The 27,293-nt window shown below is 24.2% G+C and overlaps 1 protein-coding gene across 1 annotated transcript; it reads left to right on the forward strand.

The window, feature by feature from the left end:
* Nucleotides 1–23,516: 23,516 nt before the first annotated feature.
* Nucleotides 23,517–24,370, forward strand: LOC145839030 (junctional adhesion molecule B-like). Its single transcript, XM_082946643.1, has 2 exons — nt 23,517–23,646; nt 23,916–24,370. Exons 1-2 carry the CDS (start codon nt 23,517–23,519, stop codon nt 24,368–24,370), a joined length of 585 nt encoding a protein of 194 aa, XP_082802769.1.
* The last annotated feature ends 2,923 nt before the right edge of the window (nt 24,371–27,293 follow it).

Genomic DNA, 27,293 nt, shown 5'->3' on the forward strand with positions numbered 1-27,293 from the left:
CCTTTGCATCAGAGTAGAGCAAGTTCCTATACTGTTTTTTAGATGATTGAAAAGCTACTTTAAAAAATTATAATTTTTTGTTTATAAAACTAATAATTATTTCTAAATGGAGAATTTTGTGAGTTCGCACATTCGGTTAAATGTGCAAGTTATGAGTTTGCACTGCTGCTTAAGTTTGCATTTTAAGAAATTGTGTTAATAGTATTTTTTTTTGCTAAGTAAATTAAACTTGAAAACTTAAGCAGCTTGAAAACTTTTTTTAAATGTAGTTATTTTTAATTCATTAACTTTTTTTTAATATACTTGAACGAAACATATTAAAAAATATTATGATACAATGCAAAAATTACATTAACATTAAATGGTCTAATCAACAAAAACCATTCGCTAGTTTGCAGTTTTAGCGATATTTTAAAACTAAATTTATATTAATAATCAATACTTATGCTTTTAAAAACAAAAAATTCCCTAAATACTTTTGTTTCTTTGTTAAAAACTTACCTTATTTGTAAAAAATATTGCATTCAATGTTTACATTTTTATCAATACCTAAACTTTTTTATATTACCTTTAACATTTATAAGCTCTCAGTAAAAAAAAATAAGGCTTTTTCATAGTTAACATTTTTATAACATGTGAAAGTCATGTAAAAGTTTTAAATGGTTAACTTTAAAAAAAAGTAAATTAACCCTATAGACAGTAAAATATATTTAACAACAACAGTATACATAGAAGAATTTTTATTTAAATTTAAGCTGGTCTTATAATATTTTTTGTTCATCATAACAATGAAAAATATAAGGATTAATGCTATTGAAAAAAGATACTTTTATTAGTACTTGTTAAAACTAAATCATAGAAAATAGAATTTCCGATTAACGGTTATTTTTTATTGATTATTTTTTAGATTCGAAAAAAAATTCAAATGGTATAAGTTAATCTACAAAATACGCTTTAAAAAAGACTAATAAAAACTAAAGCTTTTCTACAAATAAAAATCAAAGAAAAAGTAAACGTCAATATATAAACTGAAAAAGTTAAGAAACAGTTTATTATTTGTAACTTAGCAAAACTAAAAGTGTGAATACACCCTAAAAACAGTAAAATCTATTAAACAATGAAAGATACATAAAAGCTTTATTTTTAATTTGAAGCTGGTCTTATAATCCTTTATGTTCATCATAAAAATGAGAAAACATATGGATTAAAGCTATTTTAAAAATTACTTACATTGGTATTTATTAAAATTATTAAAAACATATATATGTTATTTACATTCTTGTTCTAATAGTTTTATGTCATTAACTAAGTGAAAATGAAAAAAGATCAAACAACATCAGTAAATATACTTTGAAATGTAAAAAAGTTGATTAAGAATAGTATCTACACTGTTATTCATAATAGTTAAATTCTAATCAAAATGTAGAGCTTAAAATCATAGTTTTAAAAATTCAATTAAAAACTTTCAGTGTGTAATAAAAAAACTAACTTTTATCCATACTTTTAAAAATAAATAAAATCGATGGGAAGATATAGCTTAAAATACTTTGTACACTCTTTGTACAATTAATTTAAAATTTACTACACAACATTTTTGATCATATAATATATTTGAATTCTGTTTTAAAAGTTTTTTTTTTCTGAGATTAAAAAAATTAAAGTACATGTTTCAAATAACTTACTACAATACAACTTTCAAATAAGCTTTAAATAACTAAGCTTTAGAAAGCATTTTATATTGCAAGCTTGAGTAATTTTGTTTGTTCTACATAATTATGAAAATCAATTAAAACAAAGCATTTTGAAATCAATTTTTAAACATAAACTTAGTTAAATTTAGTTTAATAAATATAAGTATAAAAAAACACTAAATAATAGCCTTTTTGTCGATATTTTAGTTGACTTAAAAAGTAAAGAAACTTTTAATGCAATCAAAAACTAAATTGCTTTAAACAGTTACTTTTTTTTAGAGTCACCTAACTCTTTAAAAAAGCTTTAAGTAGCATCAAAGTTAAAAGAAAATTCACACAAGAAGGAACTTTCTTTTGAAAATTTTACCTTTTCAACATAAAACTCGTTAAAATTTAATATGTTTGATTTGTTATTAACATGTAGAAAACAAAAACAGCAAAAGTATATTTTTTCGTTCAATTTAAAGTAGATTAACACACTCTTATAGTTTAATACAACAAAAAAAAAGGATTAAACAGGAGACTTTAAGCACATTTTGAGTTAAAAAACAATACTTTATCTAATTGTTAAGATTTTTACACAAATCAGTGATTGATAAAATTATAATTCTAATAAAATGATAAAACAATAGAGGAACATGTTCTTTGTTTAAAAATAAATTAAGTTTAACTTTTTAGAAAAAAAAACTGTGAGTGATAAAACTACAAATATGTACTAAACTAATTAATAAAAAACATCTCTAAAAAGTTTTCATTTCCTAAAACTCAGATGAAATAAAACATTAAGAACAAACTATTTCAGTATATCAAGTATACCTAGCTCAGAAATTTGTGATTTTACATTTAAATCTTAATAAAGATTGCTAAACCTCTAGGAAACACAACAACTTGTTCATAATAATACATACTGTTATCTTTAATTACAAGACATGTATAAAGGTAATTTAACTTTTTTTACAGAGTTTAAAATTTCAGCTTAACCATTTAAAAATGCTTTTAGCATTGAAACTTATTCTAAAAAAACAAGTTTCAAACCTTTTGAATTATATTATTTGGTAGTTGAAGCATCTAATGTGGGTCTGCTGTTTTTTGAATTGAACTTTTTAATTTCGGACAAAGAAGCTAATTTGAGGTTTCTATCCAACCACTTACATTGGTAGTATTTTTCATATCAACCTACAGAATATAAAAAGTAATTATGCTCCCTTTAATATATATACTTTTTATGAAAAGTGCATGAACAAGGGCATTCAAGTAGACCAACTAAAGTCAAAAATAAAACTCAAGCTATATACAATTTATTCATATAATTTTTGAATTTGTGATTAAAGAGATTTTCATAATAATGTTTAAATGTTCGAGATGATCAACAGAACTAGAATTGACTATTTTCTAAAATTATTTCATAAGAAAAGCGTTACAATTTATATGTATAATTTTTGTAGCTAGTTTTACTTAATTTGCTTTAAACAACTTTTACTGCTTTTTAATTTAGAGTAAATTTACAATTTATAATAACAAGCTTTTGTTGTAAAAAAAAAACTGTTACTTGCTTAAACCCATTCATATTACATAAGACTCTAAAAATAATTTTCAAAATGATTACAAACAAATAAAAATTATATGTAATATCATTACAAATTTAGAAATTAAAAACTGAAAAATTAAATAAGAAATTAAAACCTTTCTACTAAATAACTAGAAGAACTTAATTAAAATCTAAAAAAAATAACTCATTACAAGCAGAACCAATATTACATAATGTTAATAAATTTGGTATGTAAAAAATAGTTACAACTTTTGGATGCTTTCCAAAATAGCTGATTTCGCCAGCCTTAACAGTAGCCTTGTCAACAAAAAAGGGAATTATAAGTCATCTCCATTTTTCTTTTTGAGTAATCCTTGCACATGGGCCAAAGGTCATGTTTTATTACAGCTGTGCACTCGGTACGCCTCAAACGAGCAACTCGTACTTTATCATCAAACATTTAAGCAAGCAGCTGCTTATGCCCACTATTTCCTCAAGCATCTTAGCTTGAGTTGTAACATTTATGACAGCTATTGTGAATGATGAGGGAGCCTGGTGTAGATTTGTTTTTAAGCCTTCACTACAAATAATTGATTGTAACTTAATAGTAATTATAATTTCAGAAATCTACTCAAATTCTCTTTATTAAAATTTAAAAAAGTTATAATACAATAACTTTTGTGAAAAAGTCTTAGAGGCCAAAAAAAAAATCAGTAAGTTTAAAAAATGATCTTTGCTCTTTTTCCAAGTATACTTATAATTTAGTTAATTTAAAGTTAACTTACTTTTTTGAATTTAGTTTTTATATTCTTAGTTTAATTAATTTTTTGTTTACAAATTAAGCAACAATTACAACACTGTTACATAAAAGTTACAAAAATATTTTTAGAGTACTTCAAAGTTTCTGTAGGGTTAGGTTTGATTTACATTTAATAAACTTTTAATAAATAAAAATTCATTTATGTCGAATGAACACTCATATTTAATAACACCACATTACAGAAGGCACATTCAACTAACGCAGTTTTACAAATGTACAAAAAATAACTTTACATAATAGTTATATTTTTATGAAATGTTTTTAGCTCAAATTAATTAAAACTACCATTTGTTAAATGCTGGCTACTTATAGCATGGTGCATTAGAGTAAAACTTTTAGTATTTTGGTAATATTTAAAACCCATCAATTATTTTGTAAAAAAAATAAATTACATATAAAATCTGTCCATACTATTTGTAGGTTTTGTTTATGTCTCTACAGTTTATTGTTATGTTTATTGTATTCTATAACTTTTACTTAGAAAAATAAGTGAACAAACTAAAAAGCATCTAGAAATTTATCAAACTATACAAATATCTGCTGAAAAATATGCATGCAGTTATAAAAATTAAAACAAAACTTTCATGCTTTTTTCTCTCTTATCAACATTCATTTCATATAAACCTGCTTGCTTTTGATGTAACAATCAAATTGAAAAAAAAAAGAATTTAAACAAATTGTAACATTTCATAGCATAACATTTGTTTCAAATCAACCTGCTTGCTTTTGATGTATCAATTATTTTTTTCTTTAAAAAAAATTAGTTTTTTTTTAAAGAATTTAAACAAGTAGAACAACAAAAACAACATGCAATTCATAAACAACTTTAACAGGAAAGCTGAATATTGAAATATTTGATATCTGTTTTGAGTACATTAAGGCAGCTTCTTTATCTTTAGTACTAGAATATTATAAAGTATAAGTAGTTAAAGTGTAAATTAATATATACACATGTAATGTGACTAGCAAATGTCAGTGTTTAATATATGGTAAAAACAGATTTAACACAGGAATATACACAAATTAAAAATTTATTTATTTAAATAAATATTAAATACAAAACTTTGTAACAAATATTTTTCAGTATAATTGTTTTTATGTTTGACTAATAAATTATTAGATATGAACATAAATAAAAAAATTTCAAGTATTTACTAAACAAATCTTTGAAAATAATAAACAATAAGTTTTTATTAACTATGTGTTTATCTTGTAACTATCAATATATGAGTAACTACAAAAATTAGCTAAATAACTTTTTTAAGTTTTTTTTTAACAACATTTAGCCTTGCAAACAAATGATTTTTTAACTCTAATTGCAAAACTACTTTAATATTGGTTTTCAGTCATTCAAAATTAAATTGAAAGAAACTTTAACTACAGAATTAGAAAAGATAATTTGAAAAAAAATATGTACATCAGCTACATATTAAAAAAAAGAATCACAAAAAATTAACCTGTTCAAAATAAATTTCTTCAATCTCAGCAGCAATTTCATAAACATTTTCATTGGATTGTGGTGGTTGATCATAAATAGAAGAAGTTCCAATTTTGTTAAGATCATCTTCATTCATTATAAAGTTGTGGCAGCATGTACCTTTATATCTTACTACACTTCTGTAGTAACATATACAATTTTAATTAATAACAACTTTGTATAACAATTTTTGATCAAGAAACTTACTTAATCATTAAAATTGAGTTTAGCAACTCAATATCCATGCGATTTTGTAAACGATTTTTTGCAACTCCCATTTGGCTGAACAATCTTTAATAAATACATAAAACAATAAACAATGTTAAAATATTTATATTAAACAGGGTAGCCAGTGAATTTTTAAAAATTTCTTCCTGATTATCTGATTTCGTTCTACATTTTAGTTTTTAAGTACAAGTTTGGTTGTTTTTTTAAGTATAAAATTAAACTATAGGTAAAAAAATAATGAAAAGATACTATACAGCTACTTGATATAAATGGGTTTTTTATTAAACAAAAATATGAAAAATATTTAAACATATTATCAGTATATAATAGTTCATTTTATAAAGAACTTGTTTAAATTTTTAGTTTAAAATTCAAGGTAAAATGGGGAACTAAATAAGTTTTCTTTTAAAAATTTTTGAGAAATTTTTTAAAAAGTGTTGTACCTTTATAACCAAATTGAAAAGTATTTTAAAAAACAGTGTAAAATTAAGTGCAGTAGCACAAATATAGAAAATCAATATAGTATGACAAAGTGTTAGTAGCCTCCTATAACAGATCAAACTTATTTTTAGTCTGGAACTATTTAAAAAATCATCAAAGTAAATTGTATATATAAAAATATAACAACTAGTCCAACACTATGCAAAATAATTAAATCTATTGTTTCAATCAATATTTTCAAATCACCATATAAAACAACAAACCGAACAAAACAGTTGCAAATGTTTCAAAATGACATTTAAAAATCAAGAAGTGATTTTTGTAATTTTTTTGAAAATATTTTAAGGGCATAGGGCATATAATCATAAAACATTTTATTTCACAATTTGATATTATTTTATATCTTTTTACTAAGCTACAAAATGCTTTTTACAGCTTTTAAAAATTCAAAATAATTTTTGAAATATAGCCAGTCAAAGTAAGAGCTAAAAATAGGTTCCTTATAGGAGTTGCAGACTAAAACTGCAAAAATTGGCTATTTCACTAAAAATTAATCTTCTCCTACGTTTTTTGAGATTAGTTATTTTAAAAATCTGGGCCAGAGAGAACCTTGTATACACTAAACACATTTAATTTTGATTATAAAAACTAAAATGTGCAATATTGTATCTACAGGTAGAATTTAAAAAACAAATTTACCACTTGTGTATCAAAACAGATCCTTTCTATTTTTTTTTTATAAAAATATCCTTTAAAGACTATCCTTTTAAAACAGTTAATATTTTATAATCTTAAACTAATATATCTACCAAAAATTCAACTTCACAAACTTCATACAAATTTTGTCTTAAATATAAGTCCATTAGCAACCAGAGAAAAAGCAAATTTTCAATTTTTAACTTAAAATTTATTAAAAAAAGAAAAAGAAAACATGTGAGGCTCACAACTAAGGTCGATGGATTGGTGTGCAGAAGGACCTTTCAGTCATTGGCTGCGCACCATTTGCTTGTGACTAATACTTTGAGCTAAATTTAAAAACAATAATAAGTAAAAAATAAACAAAAAACTTAACAAATATTTATACATACAATAAAAACAATGGTAAGCACTTTTTTTTAACTCATTACTGCCAATATTGACCATGAAAACTATAGTCTACTATGGGCTCCACCCACACTGTCTCCTACCCTAGATTTTGATTTTTACATCATTTAAATTTTACTTTTCCCTTTCTACAAGAGCAACCAAAAAAATGCAATAAATAACTCAAAAATAAATAAAAGGAAAGAATTGGTAAATTTACTACGATAAAATATTTAGTATAATCATAATACTTAAGAGCACCATGTATTTTAAATATTGTCTAGAAAAGTTTTGTATATGTATGTAGGTAAAAATTTTAAATATTTGCTTAACTGTTTTATTGATTTGTAAACTTGTTTTATTGAATAAAACAATTAACATGTCCAACCAGCATAAAGTTTGTTTTAAATTAATTAAATTAAATGAAAAACGTAACAAAATGTCTAAGTGCAAAAAAGAATTAAAAAATTTACTTTTTCACATTGCTTATGTTTACTTATAGACCAATATTCAAGAGATTTTTGTTTGAAGTTTATAAAGTTAATTTTTAAGATATAATATGTATAAAATGAAATGATAAAATACTTTCTATTAAAAGGAATAGACATTTTTTAACTAATATACTATGAATTGAGCTGGTGAATAACCATCAGCCTCAAACTCTACTCCTTATTTTATTCGAACAATGAAATTATTTTAACTATCTTAAACTAATAAACAAGATTATTATTAACTTAACCTTTTTTATGACAGTTTTTAATTAGACTTCTAAATATTTTTCCAAGGAAAGAACTGATTGTTATAATTTTACTTTTATCATTCAACAAGAGTTTGTAAACAAAATTTAAAGCTAAAATTTAAGTTAATTTAAAACTCATTTTGACAAAAAATTTCATTATGGGCTGAATATTCTACACATGTGTCGCTGATTGGCTGATCTATTTTCATAGAGATAAAACTATCCAACCGTAAATTTTGATGCTATTTATCATATTTTGGAGCCACAAGTTGTTAGAAGTTAGCAAAAGACTTAGTTTAAATTCAAAAATCTGTTCTCAAATATTAAACCTTACTAGTTTCAGAAATTTGTAAACAATTTAACTGTAATACATCTGTAGGATGAGAAAAAATTATTAAATAATAATTTAACTTAATAATAATTATTTAATTAGGATTATTTACTTTTACTGCTAATATAAGGTTATGAGTGGTGGGGTTCATTATTTTGGTTTAAAAATTCACAGTAATTACCTAGGATGAAGTTGCACCAATGTCAAGGTGAAATTATATTGAATTTAATGTCTTTCAAACCATTATTTTAGGCTAAAAATAAATGTTTTATGCTAACTATGTTTAGCCTGAAATATACTTTGTTTTAAACAAGAATTAAATACTTAGTGCACATAAATAAAATTTATTTATGACAAACTAAAGTATTCGATTGATTATGTTTTACAATATCATAATCTATATAAAAAATTGAAATAATTTAATTGCTTTATATTGTTTAATAAAAGCAATTATATATTTAAGTTTATTAATTTATGATATATAACTCAATTTATGTACTTATAAATACAAATTTTTAGCCAAAAATTATAGTTAAGAATACATCAAATACAATATAATTTCAGTTAGATATTGGTGCAACATCATACTAGATAATTATCAAATTCACATTGGCTTTTATGTAATAAAATATATATAGGATTGCCACACACTAATGAGCTCAGAGAAATTTCAAATAATAGAAAATCTCAAGGAAACTCACAAAATTTTTAATTTTTTTAAACTTTGGGAAACTCAAAGCAGTTTTAAGGTTTTTAAGAAAACCTCAGGAATTTTTTTAAATAGTTTATTAAAAGTATTTAAGGATTTGAAAAAAACTCCAGGAAGGTTAAGGTTACCCAGAAGATTTTATGACTCAAAGAGTGACAAACAAGTATATATTAGGATTTAATTTTTATTATTTCTTGAAGTATTAGCTTATAATATTTACAGTTATAGTTAGTTTTAATAAAGTTCAGGTTAAATGTATAAAATAAAGTTCACAGGGTAACTTAGGCCTCTGATTGTTTTTATAACTTTGTTTTGGATCTAAAACATTGTTTGAACAACAGATATCTAATTTGCCACAAGAACTTTTTGTTAAGGGTATAGGGGGTTAAAAGCCAATCACTTCCATGTTTTTGTTTATTTATATAACTATGATTCTTCCATTAAATAAGCAAAAGGAAATTACAGTTGAGGCCAGGGGGTTGCATCCATGTAAGATACTCATTAAGTTTTTAAAACATATATGTTTTATATTTAAAGGGTATCTTTAAGAAGTACGCATCCGTGTAAGGTACGCACAAATTTTTCAGAATATTTATCTATTACATTCAAAGAGTATCTTTAACAAGTATGCATCCGTGTAAGGTAAGAATAAACTTAGGGGCATAGGGGGGTTAAAACACTTTTTTTAGAAATAAATATTAGTTAAAGGTTAGTTAAAGGTCAGTTATTCATTAAGAAAAAGTGTAACCCCCCTGTAAATATAAATTTAGGGGCATAGGGGGGTTAAAACACTTTTTTCGCAATGTGATCTTGTTTTGTATAGTTTTTAATAAGCTACAAGTTGCTTTTTACAGACTTTAAAAATTCAAAATATTTTTAGAGATATAGCCGGTCAAATTCTGAGGCAACAATAGGTTCTTTATGGGAGGCACAACTAAAACAGCAAATAACTAGAATTCACTGAAGATATACCTCCAAGCATTTTCGAAATTACTATCACAAATTTTTAGGAAATGTTCCTTGCAATATTTAAAAATACTGGTGCAAGGAAATATTAAAATTATTAAAAAATATATATAAAAAATAAAACAATTTTTTTTTGTGTTTTTGTTATAAAATTTTTATTTTTTATTTTTTTCAAAAGACTTTTCTAAACATTGCAATGAACATTTTCTAAAAATTTGAGGTAGTTATCTCAAAAAACCTAGGAGAATATATATTCTTAGTGATTTCTAGTTATTTGCTGTTTTAGTTGTGCCTCCCATAAAGAACCTATTGTTGCCTCCGACTTTGACCGGCTATATCTCAAAGATTGTTTTGAATTTTTTAAATCTGTAAATAGCATCTTGTAGCTCAGTAAAAACTATATAAAATAAGATCACATTCTAAAAAAAGTGTTTTAACCCCCTATGCCCTTAAACTTATCCTTATATTACACGGATGCGTACTTCTTAAAGATACTCTTTGAATGTAATAGATAAATAATAATTGGCTTTTTATTTATTTTTTATAATTATATGTGGTTACTTACATAATTATATAAATAAATAAAAATATGGAAGTGGTGGGCTTTGAACCCTAACACAGGTGTTTATGAGCAAAAATACACTGCTTTAACTTCTCGTCCATGTTGTTTGTGGTAAAGCAGCGCATTTTGCGTTTATTTATGTAAAAATTTTAACAACTTTTTAAAAGTTTTTGCATTGAATAATTCATTTATTCATAAATACTAATTCAATAAAAATATAATAACATAATTAATTATGTACTAATTTTGTTAACATAACAAAACAACTAAATTAACATTTAAATTATTTTAATCGTTATTTTTAATCAAGTATAATACTTGCTATTTAAAAAACTACAATACAACAAAACAAAATTATACGTAATACATACAACAAGTTAATACATAAAACAAACAAAATAATTGACTTAAATAAACTAAATAAAAGTAATAGTTACATTAATTTAAACTGTTATACCTAAGTATAAGCTTAATATTTCAACCTACAATTAATAAAGTTTTTTGAATCCTACGCCTACCCCTTACACTTATTTTATTTCTAAACTATATGGATCTCATAAAATTTACTCCTTTATTAAACTAACTCTTAATTATTTTTAGAGTTTTGTTTTACAATATATTAAAAAAAATTTCAACTGTACTTTTATGTTTATTTTCGCAAAAAAAAGTTATTTTAAGTTTATATTAAAAACTTGCTTGAATATTTTTTTTACTATTTTTTGTTTATATGTGATAAATATCTAAAATCAAGATGTTTTGTAAGCGTTTCGTGTTATTTTTTATTTAAAATTTTGTTTTATCTGAGTGTTTTCAATGAAAACAGCTTAAATACAAATGAAAAATATTGTTATATAGTACAAAGAATTAATAAAATTCATTACTAAACGGGTTATCAACCAATGAGAATTTAAAATAAAGTTTTTGATTGTACGAACCTTGATTTAATTCCTTTGGTAAACCTGTTTTGACCATATATTTAATATTCTGTCATATATGTATTAAAGGGTTATAAGTAGAATTCAAAATGTTTTTAAAGAGTATTCTTGTCTCTTACAACGTGAAATTTTATTTATACATAATTTTTCTACAAACTTCTCATCAAACCATCTTTTAATAATATTTTGATATTTACATACAAAAAATTGATCTATATATGACGTTTAAACGACGTTTTATTGTTTATTTTATATACAAAATGTACTAAATACCATTGTTTTTATTGAAACTGATTAAGTTATAACGTTTTTAGGTTTTCTTATTTTTTCTGAGTTTTAACATAAAAATTTAATCACTATTGATTATTTTATTTTTTTTTTTCCCAAAACTACGTTTCTTTTAATTGTTTATTTTAAAATTTACGTAAATTTGGTTTTTTATAGGTAATTATTAAAAAATTATTAATACTTAGTGGTTTATAAAAACACTAATTAAATTATTAAAAACTAACTGTTTTATGTTATATTACTTAAATTAGTTATTTTTCAAGTTAACTTAATACATCTAAGTTTAAAATATTAGAGTTGTTTTAGATTTTTTTTTAACAATATGTTTGCTTTTTTAATGTTATCGCATCATTTTGTCCCTGGTTTCGTAATAATTTAAAAATTATAAAAATTTTTTACGTTCATTAGCTCTACAAATTTTAAACAAATCAGCGACGCATTGGTGGAATATTCAGCAGTTTCATTATCATACATTAATTTCTTTTTACTAATTATTTATGCTGTTTTACTCTTTATAAAAGGTTACTTTAGAGCAAAAAGCTGCTAGATGAGCTAAATGTTAGAGTCATCAGAAACTAAAAATTTTTTAAAAAGGGGGTTTTATTTATTCAAAAGGCAATTTTTTTATTAAAACGGCAATATTTTTTTCCATAAGCTTATAGTGTAAAATCACTTATCGCAATTATTTAAGGGCTAAAAGCTAATTTATTACCACCTTCCAGAAAAGCAATTTTTTTACTAAGATTTATAGCTTTATAGCTACTTATGGTAACTGTGGCACGACTAATCAAATTCGGACAATTCAAATTCCGACAATTCAAATTAAAAAAAATTTAAACAGCCACAAATAAAAAAATAATGTATATTTATGAAACATAAAAAATACATACGTAGGTCATATCAATATCTACAAGCCATTTTTTTCTTTTTACAAAACATTAAATATTTTTTTAAGATATAGCTTAAATAAAGTAAAAAACATAGTTTTTTTAGTAATTTTAGAACATCTTGAAAAGTAATTTAAATTTTGAAAAAAAAAGAAAAAGTGGCTTGTAGATATTAATAAGATATAAATTGGTATTTTTTTTCAAATTTATATTACATATTGAGATCAATCATTTAGTTATTTTTTGAAAATTTGAATTGTCGAAATTTGAATTATCCGAATTTGAATTGTGATGTATGAAATACTTTTATGGTATGAAATAATGAGAAATACCAATTTAAATACAAATCATTGGGAATTATATGATTTCAGTACTTCCTTATCTTTAATTAAATTAGAATTTTAAACTGTTAACTCATATAAAGGCTTAAATTTACAAACTTATTTTAATACTTTATATTACCCATTTGCAAACACTAAACTAAAAAGATTAATTATGCAAAATTTTCAAATTAAAAAAAAAAAAACTTTACTAAGTTTATAAAAAGTGGTTTAAATTTTACATAGATAAAAAAAATTATAATTAGAAACCGCGTAGTTTCCCCCACGCACAACTACCACAGTACTACCCACACGTTTCAAACATAAGTAGAGTTTAAAAAAGATAGTAAAGTTATCTTTTTATATCTTAAAAACTTTTAAAACAATAGGTTAAAACTTTACCGAATATTTTCAGGTCTTTATTTATAAGGTGTTTATGATCTTTTTGGTCAATAAAATTTTTAAAGTAATTGAGTTATAATGAGTTTAAAAGATAATTTAATTTCTAAAACAATAAAAACCGTAAATGAAATCCGAAATTTATTAATCAAGCCTTAGAATTTATGTATTTAAATACGAATAATTCTATGGCTATATAGAAATTTATATTCTTTTCTTATTAAAAAATAAACGTTTGCTATAATCGGTTTAGCGAGTTTTCAAAACACAATTTCCAACTTTAATTTTTTATGAAATTTTATGAGTTTTTATGAAATTCTACAAAAATATAAATACTATTTTGTAAACTATAAAATTTTTATCAAAAATGTTCATTAAGTAATTATTTTTAAGTTTTGAAATTTTTTACGGCATACTTTCATGTGTTTGTGAGTTTTCAAAAAGTTTTGCAACTGTTTAATTTCAATATCAGCTTAAATTTAACATTATTTCAAATGTTTAGGTGTCTAACAGGGTTGCATAAATGAAGAACAAATTGTAAAGGTTTTGATAAACTAAAATATGTATAAATTACAACTTACAACGATAGGCCAAAAATATGTTTGTTAATATTGCTGTATTTATAATAAAAATGTAGATTAAAAATTATATCTGTTATTCTTACTTATATCCCGCAAATAAAACAATGATGAAATAATGCTAAAAGTGTAAAGTTTTCAACAAAAAAAGACTACCTTTTACCTAGTATCAAATATTGTTTTAAGACAAACAAATATTTACTCAGTATTAAGATGTTTCTATTTTTGCCACTAAGACAAGTCTAGTAAACATTTTAAGATATTTTCTTGTTTAAAGATGTATAATAGACTTTGTGAACACTGAATATTTTAAAATGTTATATCATGTGGTAATTTTCTCTCAGACTCAATGTGGTGTTTGCTTGAATTAGAATTTTATATTTTAAAACAATAAGTCACGTTGCAGCATTTAGTGTAGTATTCGCCAAGTATTCGATGTAATTTTGTTTCGGAGAATTCTCATATAAAGAGTCAAAGTTAGTCTAAAAAAATGGTATGGGCGTCTTCCCTAAGGTCTGTAGTTTTGCAATTCAGTCTTTGATTTTTATTTTTTGACGTATTTTTTTCAAAAATGACGTCACAAAAAAAAGTCATTTTTCGTCATAAAAAAATAGTTTCGGAGAATTCTCGTATAAAGAGTCAAAAATGGTCTTTAAAAATGGTATGGGCGTCTTTCTTAAGGTGTGCAGTTTTGCAATTCAGTCTTTGATTTTTAATTTTTGACGTATTTTTTTAAAAAATGACGTCACAAAAAAAAGTCATTTTTCGTCATAAAAAAATAGTTTCGGAGAATTCTCGTATAAAGAGTCAAAAATGGTCTTTAAAAGAGGTATGGGCGTCTTTCTTAAGGTCTGCAGTTTTGCAATTCAGTCTTTGATTTTTATTTTTTGACGTATTTTTTTCAAAAATGACGTCACAAAAAAAAGTCATTTTTCGTCATAAAAAAATAGTTTCGGAGAATTCTCGTATAAAGAGTCAAAAATGGTCTTTAAAAATGGTATGGGCGTCTTTCTTAAGGTCTGCAGTTTTGCAATTCAGTCTTCGATTTTTAATTTTTGACGTATTTTTTTCAAAAATGACGTCACAAAAAAAAGTCATTTTTCGTCATAAAAAAATAGTTTCGGAGAATTCTCGTATAAAGAGTCAAAAATGGTCTTTAAAAGAGGTATTGGCGTCTTTCTTAAGGTCTGTAGTTTTGCAATTCAGTCTTTTAATTTTAATTTTTGACGTATTTTTTTTCAAAAATGACGTCACAAAAAACGTCATTTTTAGTCATAATAAATTAGTTTCGGAGAATTCTTACATAAAGAGTCAAAAATGGTCTTTAAAAATGGTATGGGCGTCTTTCCCAAGTTCTGCAGTTTTGCAATTCAGTCTTCGATTTTTATTTTTTGACGTATTTTTTTCAAAAATGACGTCACAAAAAAAAGTCATTTTTCGTCATAAAAAAATAGTTTCGGAGAATTCTTATATAAAGAGTCAAAAATGGTCTTTAAAAGTGGTATGGGCGTCTTCCCTAAGGTCTGTAGTTTTGCAATTCAGTCTTTGATTTTTATTTTTTAACGTATTTTGTTCAAAAAAGACGTCAAAAAAAAAAGTCATTTTTCGTCATAAAAAATAGTTTCGAAGAATTCTCATATAAAGAGTCAAAGCTGGTCTTTAAAAGTGGTATTATCGTCTTCGTCTAAGCAAGTTGAATTAAATAAATGTTTCTGAAACCTATAAAGTTATCAATTTACTACACAATATTGTTGTTCATATAGTATGTATATTCTTTTTGTTGTTAAGTACTTTTTTTCGTAGATAAAAAAAAATTAAAATACATGTGACAAATAGTTTACTACCATCCGGCTTTATAATAAATTAAAAAACTAAGCTTTTAAAAGCATTTTAATAACTATAAGTTAGTTGGAAATTGGTTTGTTTTACTTAATTATTAAAATCAATCAAAGTTTAGCATTTAAAAATCAATGAATTTTAAAATAAACAAAATTTAAAGTAGCTATAGTTTAGTAAAAATAAAGAGAAAAATAAACATCAGTAATAACTTTTTGTAGATATAAAGTTGACTTAAAATGTAAAGAAACTTTTAAAGCAATTAATAAAGAACTGCTTTAAACAGTAACTTTTATTTTAAGACACTTAATTTGTTTTCAGAAGTAAATAATAACATCAAAAATTCTAAAAATAATACAAGAAGGAATTTTTGATTGAGAATTTCACCCCTTCATCATAAAACACTAGAAGAACATTCTTTGTCATAACATTTAACCTGTTTATAAATTTATAATTATTAGAAATTTAAAATAAAATAAACAACAAAATGTAAACTTACTTGCTCATCCAAAGTATCACCAGAAGAACATTCTTTGTCAAAACATTTAACCTATTTTTGAATTTTTTAAATGTCTTCAAATAGCTCTGTTTTATCAAGTTAGCAAAACAAAGGTATAAAAGAGGAAATTCAAAGTCTTAAAGATTGAAAAAAATTATTTAACATAACTACAAAAAACTATATATATACACAATTACTAAATATTTAAACATTCTTTTATATATTTAGTTGAATACTATTAATTTATGTTTGAAGTGTAGAAATTTAAGATAAAAGTTTAAAAATACTTTGAAAATTTTATAAACATTGGTTAAAAAAATTAACAAACTTGCTAAGTTAAAATTTTAGCAGATGGAAATGTTTTTGAATCACACACCTGTTAATAAATTTATAACAAATGACAATCTTTTACTATAAATATTCTTAAATAATAAATAATGTTAAAATATAACATATTAGAAGCTGCATTTATTGATAATTAATACACTTTTTAAGAACTTACTTTTGTGATGTTTTCATTCTGCCCTCTTTGCTTGATTTTCTTTTCAAAATCTTTTCCATTCTTCTTCCAAACACGCAAAAATTTTTCAATAAATCTTCTCATAAGTTCTTTGGATCTTTTTCCTTTAATAATTGTTTTTAAGAACACTTCTGCAGCTGTTCTAACACTACAATTTTCTATGTGATATAGTAGAGAACAGTCAATAGCTGTCTTAATAAATAGCTCCTCATCACAAAGTTGGCTCAATGGTGAAATATTTTTTTTTGGCATTTTATTTAGTTCTTAAATGGATCTATAATTTTTTAACAAGTATTATTATTATATAAAAAGCATAATGTTGCTAAAAATATACTTTTAGAATTTAAAATACTTATAAATTGAATTTAATAAAGAAAGTTTAGATTGTTTACAAAAAATGTTTACACAAAGTTAAGTTAGAGTTTGTTTTGCTGTGGCAACTAAGAATCGTAAAACTATGGACTTAAAAAAATATGTTTTTGTATTCAAAGCAGAAATGTAAAAGTTTTGATAGTATAAGAAGGTTATAGTGATATAAAATTTAAAAAAGCTTTTATAACTTGTCGTTGATTAATTAGACAAGTTATTTAACAATAAATTTTCAAAAAAAAAAAAATGAACATATAAATATAGCATCGTCAGTAAAAATTCCTCTGACATTATAGTTTTTATTTTTATCGTTTTTAAAGAACAACAAAAAAAAGGAAAACTATACTTCTTATTTTAATGTTGCATAAAAAAAAACATGATAATCAAAAATTTGTTTGTAAAACAATTTGATTACTGAAAGTTTTAATACAAATTACACTACAATTTATCTAGTTTGTTTTACAAACTATAATTATCTTTTCAAACGATTATCAGTTAATAGCTATTTACAAAAACCAAGTAACTTGTTTTAGTTAACTTTAATCTGAGTTGATTAAATTACTCAGTTACTCTATTAACTATACTTTTATTTTTAAAATTAATTTTAAATGTTATTACTTATTGTACTAGTGTTTTAAAAACTATTTTAACTTTGACAAATACATATTTTATTAACTTGTTTTTATAACTAGTTTTATGTTTTTTTTATGTGCCGTTTCTACTTTTTTTTGAAAATTTTTGTAATTAAACTTTATTTTATTGAACAGAGTAAATTAATATTATTAAAAATTATATAAAAAATTAAAACTTTAACAATCTTTTTTGGAAATTGTTATTTAACCATTAAAAATTATTCAATGTAAAAAACTTTATAAGTCATTTTATATTAGATGGGCTTAAAAATTATATTTATAATCAATTTAGGTTGAACAAACTAATTTAAAACTTAAAGATTAGTTTGAAAAACTATTGAAAAAAAAAGAGGACGGAACGGTAATACTTTTTTTAAGAAATAAATTTAAATTTTTTAAATCTAAAACGTCTTTAAAACAATCAAAAACTGATTTGCAAAATTACAAAACTTGATAAAGACTCTTAATCTTTTCTTATCACTTAATATTCGTTATGAGGTAATACACTTAAGAAATAATTTTAAAAAGATTATTCTTCTATGACTTAATTGTAATAGAATCGATAAACAATAGTCAATTTTCAAAAAAAAAGAAATCTTGAAGAAGGAGCCTATTTTTCTGAATAATTAATTTTAATATTTCTAGGAGAAATGTTCGAAACAAGTTTTTTAAAGAAAAAAATGATTTTTTGTGACGTCATTTTTGAAACGTTTTTAAAACAATCAGAAACTGATTTGCAAAACTACAAAACTTGAGAAAGATTTTTAAGTTTTTTATTACTTTATCTTCATTATTAGGAAATACTTTAAGGAAGTGTTTTAAAAACGATTACTTTTACGTGAATTAATTTTAAAAAAATAGAAAGTCAAAAAAAACTCAAAAATAAAGTTTTTGAATAGATGCAAATGCCCCATGCTATTCTTAATTAACAATATTGCCTATTTATAAGAGTATTTTCCGAAACAAGTTTTTTAGGGCAAAAAATGACTTTTTTTTATGACGTCTTTTTTGAAAAAAAACGCGTCAAAAATTAAAAATCAAAGGCTGAATTGCAACACTAAAGACCTTGGGGAAGACGCCAATACCATTTTTAAAGACCATTTGTGACTTTTTATAGGGTAACTCTCCGAAACCATTTTTTTAACGACAAAAAATAACTTTTTTTTGTTACGTCATTTTTGAACAAAATACGTCAAAAACTAAAAATCAAAGACTGAATTGCAAAACTACATACCTTAGGAAAGACGCCCATTCAATTTTTATAGACCATTTTTGTCTCTTTATATGAGAATTCTCCGAAACTTTTTAATTATAGCAATTGTTTTTTTTTTTTTTGTGACGTCATTTTTGAAAAAAAATACGTCAAAAATTAAAAATCAAAGACTGAATTGCAAAACTACAGACCTTAAGGAAGACGCCAATACCTCTTTTAAAGACTAACTTTGACTCTTTATAGGAGAATTCTCCGAAACAAAGTTTTTTTAGGATATCAAATAGAGAAAAAAAAATACTACTTTTGTGACGTAATTTAAGGTAATTTAAAACTTATATACTTAAAAATAAAAACTGTTTTCTAAAACTTCAGACCATCCAGAAAAAGAAGGTACTTTTTTTTTTGGTATATACTTAACTTTTATATGATAAACTATCTTTTAAAAAAAACTTCGAATACTTGGCGAATACTTGGCGAATACTACACTAAATGCTGCAACGTCAATAAGTCTGTGAAATTTAAATAACATTATTTCTTCATTTTATAAATTTTAATTCAAGTAGTCAAACTTTGTTACTTGTAGAATATTTACATAGTAAAAGACAGTAGTTGAAAGCTCAAATACAAATAAGTATAATACAAAAGCATAATGATTAGTGTTGAGTTTCTAAAAGCTTGAGGAAACTTAAAAGGACATTAGTTTATCTATATAGTTGAAGTACTAATATTTAGTAGAGTTTTAATCTAAAAAGAAATTAAAAACCCACTTTAATAAAACTATTCTTAAATAATACTTAGTTTCTACCATAGTTTATTGTTAAATTTTATTTGTTTTATTAATAATTGCAAGATAAAACAAATTAAACTTTTTTATAAAACATAATAACTAGACAGGTTGTTTACAAAACCTTAATTAAAAAAAATATATATTTATACCTATTTTTCAAGTCTTAATTGTATTTTAAGACACATGCCTTACCTCAGTTTGTTGTTTGTTATAATAGAAACTCCAACCTGATTGTTTTTCATACATGTTGAAAAATTTGCAAAAATGTAGTATTAAGTATTTTACCAATATGATTTTAATATAAAGAGAATTGTAGAATGTTATTCAAATACCTTCTAAGTTTAAAAATTTAAAAATTAATAATTCAGAACTTTTAAAACTTGACTTAACTTATAAAAAAATTTTTAGCTTTTAGCTTAAAAATTAACTTTTAGTGGTTCTGATGTATATATGGTTTGCTATTTCTAATGTAATTAACTAACACACACTAAATAGGTATAAAAATTGCTGTTATCTGTAGGAAACATCAAAAAATATCTTATGAAAACTTGGTAAAAAGAAAAATGTAGTATTTTTAATGATTTAAGATTATAAAGGATTAGTTGTAGAGATATTTTAAACAAACTCAAAAATAATTCTTTTTGAAAGGTATACAAGTAAACTGTAGTTATTTGTTTAGCTTATGATATTGATTTAGATTTAATCATAATTAGTTTTATTCAAAAATTTTCTAATACTTGTTTTCAACTAGAACTTTAAAATGAAATTAACTATCTTAAGAAATTAGTTAAATAAGCTAATAAAAGTATGTAGTAATTTAATCAATTTTATCTTTTTAGTTTATTTGAAAGTTCTACTATTTTAAAAACATTGAATAATTCTTAGACTGTTTAATTTCCAAATTATAACTATTAAGTAGCATACTGTAATAATGATCTATTATATTTTTATCTATCAAATGAAGAAAATTTTAACTTGGTTTTTCTTCTAAACTCAAGATCTTTAAACAAATGTAACATTTAGAGTTTTGTTTTAAGAATTGTAGAGTTGTTGTTAGTTTTATAATTTCTTAAGTTAATTGTTGTTCAAATTAATTGGGTTTTAACCATGGCATCTCAAACTTGGCAAAGTGGCCCACTTTGGGAGCATTACAAATGTTTAGGTGGCCATGAGCAGCAAAGGGTCCAAAAAGAGGGACCATGAGCTGTAAAAGAGCCACAGGGAATATGAGATCATAAATTAAAATTTACACCAAATAATCTGGAGTTGATGATGAAGAACAAATAATAAAACAAACAAAAGGTCTTAGGTATTTTTAAGGGTAGTTTTGAACCTCATACCGGATATTATGAAAAAAAAAATAGGCAATCTAAAAAACCACAAGCTGTATAAAGGGTAGTCATAAGGCCATAATTTGAAATTTACACTAGAAATTTGGAGTTGATAATGAAGGACAAAATAAAAGAAATAATAAAAATAGCTTATTTAGTTTCTTTAAAGGGGGCCTTTTGAAAATAAAATTGGGAAACTCTGGTTTAACCAAACCCAGGTTACTCTAGATATTTCAGGCTAGTTATTTTTTTAATAAAACTCAGGCTGACTCGAGATTGTCATTTTAGGGCGACTAGGTTTAACTTAATATAACTCAAGATAATTTTTGCTTACTTTGGCAGGCATTTTTTTAAAGAGTAGCAACCGTGCGTTAGGCCATTAGCTTTATATATAACAGATTCGTTTTTAAAAAAATTACTAGATTTTTTTTGTTTTGGAATTACGTTATTTTTTATGCTAATCTGTTTTAATAGAGAAACATTTAGAGTTAACAATATGATCATTTTGAATTTTCATTTAATTTAGACTTTAGAGAAAGAGCAAAATTTCCCCTAAATATAAAAAGTAAATGTAATAGTTTTACAAATTAGTTTATTTTAACTTTTTCAAATGACAGTAATTATTACCCAACACATGATTTTTTATGGTTGTATCATTTCATAGCTTTATGGTTATCATATACAGAATACCGGTTACATGAAAGTTCAAATTCTGACACTTTATATACTTAAGAATTAAGCTCAGGCCACAAAAGAAATACATATGTAGTTCTATTTTATACTGTAAAGCCATTTTTTTCTTTTTTGCAAAGTTTTAATACTTTTTAATATATTTAAAAGTTTTTAGACATCTATAAATCAGAAAAATATTAAAAATATTTAAAGCCAATCAATTAAAATATTAAAAAAGAAAAATGGCTTATAAATACTGATAAGACCTACTTAAGTATTTTATTTTTTTAATATATTTAACTTTTTGAGAAACATATATTTAATTTATTTTTAAGAATTTTAACTTTTGGAACTGAATTGTCTGAGTTTGAATTTTTTGGCATCCACAGAAAACTCCGCATAAGTCTATAGTTTTTATTGTAATAAAATCTATATTCAACATAGGTCTTAAGGACTTGGTAAAATTAAACTTCGAACGTCAAGATAGTAGCTTTGAATATTAAGCATAAGACAGAACTTTACATAAAATTGTATAGGTCATATTAAAAAATAATTAAATTGCTTAAAAATATACTTCCTTTCCTTTTTATATTTGTTGTTAGTAAACCCCTATAAGCAAAAACGATTGTGTTTTACAACTTAGTTTATCTTTCTATAAAATCAAAGCTTAAAAAGGAAAACAGAAATTTCAAAAAAATAAACATTGCCCGGTTGAACTGATTCTTTTTAAAAAAAGTTGTTTGTTTATTTTCTTTATATTTAAAAAAATAAATTAGTTTTAGTGAGTCAAGTTTTGGTTTATTTGAAAATAGAAAGTAATTTTAAAAGACGCAGAATTTACTCTGAATGTTGTTTACTGATTAATTACAAAATAGAACATATTTTTTGTATATATAAACAATTTTTGTATTATTTTCCAAGAAATGTTTATATTTATTAAAAGCTTAATTTATTGGTTCTTATTCTGCTTAAAAAATTTATTCATTTGACTATTTTAAACTGTTAAGAGTGCCTAGTGCATTTAGGGCAATTTACTAGTTTATTGAGGTTAATATACCTCAAAGTATTAGAAATAAATCTTTACTTTTTTATGTTAATACTCACATATAAGGAAGCTAAATATAGAGAAAACATATAAATTTTTAGAAACTTAACTTCTTTTAAGGTTTTTAGACACAGTATTATAAAGAAATTTTGTAAAATAGCATTTGTTCACACAAAAATTTGTTGAAACATTCTAACTTTTATACTATTTGTATTGTTTCTCAATAAAGATGGGAAAAAGAATAGTTACAAATTAGTATTTCTTGTTATTAAGTAGCTTTTGTAATCAATTTATGACTAACAGTATAAAGAACTTTGATTATTTATCTAATGAATAATTGCAACAACTAGTTGAACTAAAACCTAAATATTTTTTTTACACTTGGAATAGTACAAATTAATACCAGTTTTGAATGTTTACGTTGCTTAATTAACTTACTTATCATCAAAAATCTCAATTTTCACTTAATCACACTTTTTAGCCCACTGTTTCAAATGCGCAACTTTTCAATTACTAATTTACCTTAATCTACACAGCACGACAGTATACCGGTTAAACTGAGTTTACAAATTATTAAAAAAATCACTCAAAGAAATAATATAAAAGTTTTTACAGTTTACATCACAAAAAATGATTAAGCTGCTAACCTGCATAGTTTTCTTTCTGCTCGCGTCAGGCGCCTGTCGACCAGCTTACGGATCAGACGTCATGCACGCGCCTGGCAAACCAGTCCTTGAGATGCCGATAAGGATACAAAAAGGTTTTTCCTTATTTTTTGATTTTTCAGTTATTCTTGGTTTGTTTTTGTGTGTTTTATTATGTTTTATAATTGTTTTTGTTTTTATATATTTAAGCTTGTATGCTTATTTATGTATATATTACCTAGTGTATTTCTATAACTACTTACTACTTTGTTTATATTTAGACGCTTAGCTAATGATTTTAGTTTATTGCAAAATTATAATTTCACAGTGGTAATACAGTATATGTTTATATTTTTTCTTTATATTTAAAAATATTTTTTTTTAGGTTCATTCTACACTTTAAGGTGCCAGACTTCAGGAGGCTACCCCCAACCAAACATCAACTGGTACGTTGACGGGATGAGTGTTTCAACTTTCAGCCGGGAAAAGAAAAAAGTGTTGGGAATTTCAGAAGATGTTAGCAAAGGGTTGCTGACCATTGGTGACAGTGAGACTAACAGAGGGTTTGCCGCTAAAAACGTAGGGGAGTACTACTGCCAGGCTGAGAACTCAGTCGCGGCCGTTATGAGCGATGTTCATCGTTTGGAGATGACCGTTTTCACTGACTTCGTGATCTCAGTGATGGCAGTTGCAGCTCTCATCGTGGCTGTGTTGGCCGGTTTCGCTTGGGTAAAACTTCGTAAGAGTTTTGAAACATCGTTCAAGCGTAGAAACGACGTTGAAGCAAACTACGTCGGTGGTAGGGTAGTTGAAGAGAAAAACAAAAACTGTGACGCTTAAGCTCCGCTTGCAAGCAGCAAGGATCAGTCAAAACATCAAGTTTAAAGAGAACCTAATTATTTAAAAACTTCACACTATGATGATGTTAAGTCAAACAGTCTTCACTATTTTATAGTTTAATTAGCATATTCTCTAGATTTTAACATTACTTGAAACCGTTTTTAAAAAACGTGTGGTTTAAAAATTTAGTGTTGGTAGATTTTTTAGTATATCTTATCGTTTTTAAATGGTTTTAATTTAAATATTACGTCAGGTTTATAATATTTAACTTTTCTATCTTTTATATGATATTGATTTTTCTCTCTTCTTGTGTATTTAAAGATCGTTTTAAATAAAGGCTGTATATATTTTTTCTTGCAATATTTTTATAATTTGATCTAAAACTAACAGTTTATGTTTAACCGAATTAATTTGTTGCTAAGGTTTTGTTGTATTAATAACTTTAATTATTCTTTAAAATACTTCTATTAAAAATATATTCTCAAACAAATGCTTCAAATATAGAGTTTAAAACTTTCACCATTTTTTTTACAACATGAGGGTTTTTATAATTTAGATAAGAAATATATAAGAATTTTACTTTTAAAATTCAACACATGTTTTCACTACTAAAAATTTACCATTGTTTGAAAGTACGAAAAAGTTTTATCCAAATTATGTATGATTACTTAAAAAGTGTTCTAAATTATCTAAATACTAGGAAAATTTTGAGTAAACGTAATACAATATTTATTAAGCCAGTATTTATTTCGGCCATCATCAAATGAGTTGAGATGTTTTATGCCATCGATAATAAACAATGAACTTCACTACACGACCAACAACAACAGCATCCGACACAACCTACGACCGGTTCCGTCCATTTTAGGACTTATCAGGCAGACTTTGTTGGTCGTGCGGTGAAATTAATTGTTTTTTATAAGATTTATTAAGTACAAAATAAAACGTTGTTTAATAGAATTTAGCTTAAAAATAATTGCGAAAAAGTTAGCTGAAGTTTGTAAAGAAAATAAGAAATATTAGCCTAAATTGTTGTTTAAATGTATCGTAAACTTTAATTGTTTAAAGTAGTGATCTACCGAATCCAAATCCGAGTCTTAATTTTAAATTAGGATTCGGCCGAATCCGAGTCCGAATCCGAATATTTTAATAATTGGAATCTGAAAGGTTTAATCTGCGAGTTATGTAAATACAATATAAGTTAATGAATAATAATTACGTATTTTATTATTACTTATTTCGTCAAAAAAGTTTGAACAATATTTCAACGTGTTAATAAATAGATACATTTTTTTTTAGAATAATTCATTTTGAAAACGAACAAAAAACCAAATGTTTTGCTGGAAAAAAAAGTTAAGCTACATACAAAAATTTAGTTTCAATATTTTGATGGCCATGCAAGCAAAATTAACAATTAAGTTTAACTTTTGTCATGCAAAATTAATAAATTATAGACTTTAATAAATGCTTAAAGTAGAAAACAAATCAAAAAAATGTTAAAATTTTTTACGTTTAACTTAAGAGCTAGTTCTTATTGTGACGATAAACAAACTTAAACATAAACTTTTGCAAGTGTTAATATCTATAAAACAAAGTGCATGTGAAAAGACATGGAGCCGTAATAAATTGAAATATAATACTAACTGTAGTAAAGGCTAAAAAAGAATAGTAATTACAATTGTAATCAAGATTTTTAAACTCCACTCTAAATTACACTTATACCATAACAAAAAAGAAACATATATTAACTTTAGCAACTATTTAAATATGTAAAACGAAATACAATCGCAAACGATGTTTTTTGTTATACTGTAAATGACTATTCTTGTTTTTTATTTTGATTTGTGGTGGAGAAATAAAAGTTTTTAGCCGGTCTTTAGAAATAACCGATTGCACTTTTGCTCGTACAAATTTTACAACCCTGTAAAGAGAATGATGTAACTTTAGCCGTCTTTATAATTATTTTAAGATTTTGTTTTTATAACAATCTTTCACTCCAAAAAACAAAACATAAAATAAAAAATTATTAAAAATTTGTGAGCTATGGATGTTGGTGGGCAAACATCCAAAGTCTTAGTTGGGTCTGGTTGACTGTCTGTGGTAGATTGTCAACCTGGCATTTTCGCCCATAATTTTCCTGCAAACGTGGTGACTTTCTAACACGTTTGTGCTCTGCAGTCAGCGTGGTACTTGTATTACTTGAGTTGGATAGAATAAGTATATAATGCTTTTATACTAACTTATTATAATGCATCAGTGATTTTTATCTATCAATACTAAAGACAATTTTAGAATACTTTGTATAAATTAGGGTAGATAATTTGGGTGATGTATCTATTATACAAAAGAACGACACAACAATATTAGCAAATTTGTTACTTAAAAAGTATAAGCTGCTTATGTAATTTTATAAATCAAAATGCAAAAGTTTTTTGAAGAAATATTGCATCATTGACTTTAAGCCTTATTTACTATAATTACAAACAATATTCTCTTTATATTCAGAGTTTAACAATGAATAATGCAAGTAGTTGCAGCAGTTCATTAGAAATTAATTAAGATTTTATATTTAACAGATTTTTTGATCTTTTAAACCTTGTTTTTAAAATAAAATACTAAAATGTCTGAAATTATAACATATATGTCATAAATTTAAATTATCAATTAAATAAATGATAAGATATTTAAAAAAAGTATGCAAGCATCTGCTTTAGTTTTACATATTTAAGTAGCATTTTTTTAAGCTGCATCAGTTCATTACAATCTGCAAACATAAAATTCTAAACATATGTTGAATAAATAAGAGCGGTTATCCAAAAAGCTTAGATTGTACGCCTTTGCTATGTTCTTAATTTTATTTGAGAGTCTAACAAAAATAATTTATCACAGTTTTTATACTGTGTGCAAAACTCTAAATCAAAAT

Source organism: Thalia democratica, chromosome 6 (genome assembly GCF_965202585.1).
Source record: "Thalia democratica chromosome 6, ktThaDemo2.hap1.1, whole genome shotgun sequence".
In the NCBI taxonomy this organism is placed as follows: Eukaryota; Metazoa; Chordata; class Thaliacea; order Salpida; family Salpidae; genus Thalia; species Thalia democratica.